The sequence below is a fragment of the Musca autumnalis genome, unplaced genomic scaffold (genome assembly GCF_047663935.1).
Source record: "Musca autumnalis isolate F117 unplaced genomic scaffold, ASM4766393v1 scaffold_3, whole genome shotgun sequence".
Taxonomy (NCBI): domain Eukaryota; kingdom Metazoa; phylum Arthropoda; class Insecta; order Diptera; family Muscidae; genus Musca; species Musca autumnalis.
In genome coordinates this window covers 19663629-19665376 of record NW_027411866.1, presented here as the reverse complement: position 1 = coordinate 19665376, position 1748 = coordinate 19663629, and the positions used below count along the sequence as shown (strand labels likewise).

The 1748-nt window shown below is 39.6% G+C and overlaps 1 protein-coding gene across 1 annotated transcript; it reads right to left on the bottom strand.

The window, feature by feature from the left end:
- Positions 1 to 298: 298 nt before the first annotated feature.
- Positions 299 to 970, bottom strand: LOC141397130 (activity-regulated cytoskeleton associated protein 2-like). The gene has a single exon (XM_073973057.1). It carries the CDS (start codon positions 968 to 970, stop codon positions 299 to 301), a length of 672 nt encoding a protein of 223 aa, XP_073829158.1.
- Between the last annotated feature and the right edge of the window lie 778 nt (positions 971 to 1748).

The following is a 1748-nucleotide window of genomic DNA, read 5'->3' as shown; positions in this document are numbered from 1 at the left end:
CGTTGTCGAGATCGAATTGAATGCCAGGTACTGTGGGCTGTTTGTGTTGTTGTTGCTACATGTAGAGCAGTTCGACCTGTAAACACCAGGCGCGCCACAACCATAGCAAGCAATTGTTGGTTTTTGTATGTGTGGTTGTTGTTGCTGTGCGTTGTGTTGACTTTCCTCGTTTTGTTGCTTCAGTTTTCTGCATTCTTCCACAGTGTGATTTGTGTACTTACAGAAACTGCAACGCTTTGAGTTTGATTTGATCTTCTGCCTGTCTTCTTGTGTGTGTGTGTCTGGTTCTATTTGGTTTTCATCCCTCGTTCTCTTTTTCTTCGAACAAAACATCAGCGCTATGTCCATGTACGCGACAAAATGAACAACGCACATTGGACTTTGTTTGTGTTGTTGTTGTTGCGACATCAATCTCAGCTAGTGCGTGTTCTGCTTCTCGGCATGCGGAGAGTAATTCTTCAAACGTTGTAACGTTCTCTCGTCGCACACGCTCTCTTATTTTCGTCTGCAGAAGGCCAAATATTATGTTCAGCTGAATTTCTTCGGTAACTGTTGACTTTAGCTGGGAGAACAGCAACGTTTCTTGCAAACAAAGCTGTCGGTTGGTTCTTGCCTTTGTTGTTTTTGCTCGTAGATTTTTGCGAATATGCGCCAGTCCGGCATGGGAGGGGGAAAATGTTGTTTTTATTAAGGCTTTTGCGTTGTCGAAGGTGCTGACAGTACTTTTAACGCCAATCCACCAATTCGCTGCGTAGCCTTCTAGCAATAGCTGTAAGCCTGTTAATGCGTCAGCATCGGAGATGTGTTCGATGTCTTTGTACACACTGATTGCGGTTAGGAACTCCTCAACTGCAGCTGGGTCTCTTTGTCCATGGAAGCGCGCAGTGCAATGAGAAAACGAGCTTTTCTGGACGTTGTTACTCATTACCTGGAGTAGCTTCTGGAATTGAGCCTCCGTAAATTGTGCCATATCGTCTTCTCTCTCAACGATGCTCGTCGCTGTTGAATGATGTGTTGTTATTGGGTTCTTCTGTGTGGTCGTGTTTCGGCCACGAGTTGGGCGTCAATGAAGAAGTTCTTCGTGGAAGGTGGGTACCTTTTACCAATGAAACGAAGATGCTTCGAGTTTTTAAAATAAACTTTATTTACTTTGACTTCACTTGTTCTACAAATGGAAACCAATTTAGCTGCCACAGATGTTTATATCAAATATGCACGAGACTAGATGTTGGTTCAAGTGTAGATTGCAAAGTGATTTCTCCTCTGCAATCGTCTGTTCTTTTATAGGCAAATTGTTCATTAGAATTTACATGATTGTATAAAATAGTAGTTTTTCATAATACTTAAACTTAGTTGTAACATAAGAGTAGGATAATTTCACATACTTATTCTACAGGGTGATACTTAAATATTTACAAGACATTTAGTCGTTAAATTCAAAATATAATATGTACAGGGTAGTATGAGAATTCAAAAACTTACAACTAACATGAAATTTGAATGAAATGAAATAAAAAGGTGATAATTCATAAAATGAAAATGTTGTGTTGCTTCAATAGTACAATTAAATATGTTCTATTCAATTATCGAAAGGCTTCGGTTTCTGGCGGCATTTTAAAAGAATTCGTTCGTTTTCCACACCCGTCCATTCTTTAATGTTACTTATCCATATTATTTCTTTTCTTCCTCTGGGTCTTTTTCCTTCGATATTGGTCTGTATAATGGCTTGGAGCAGCTTATATTTTTCA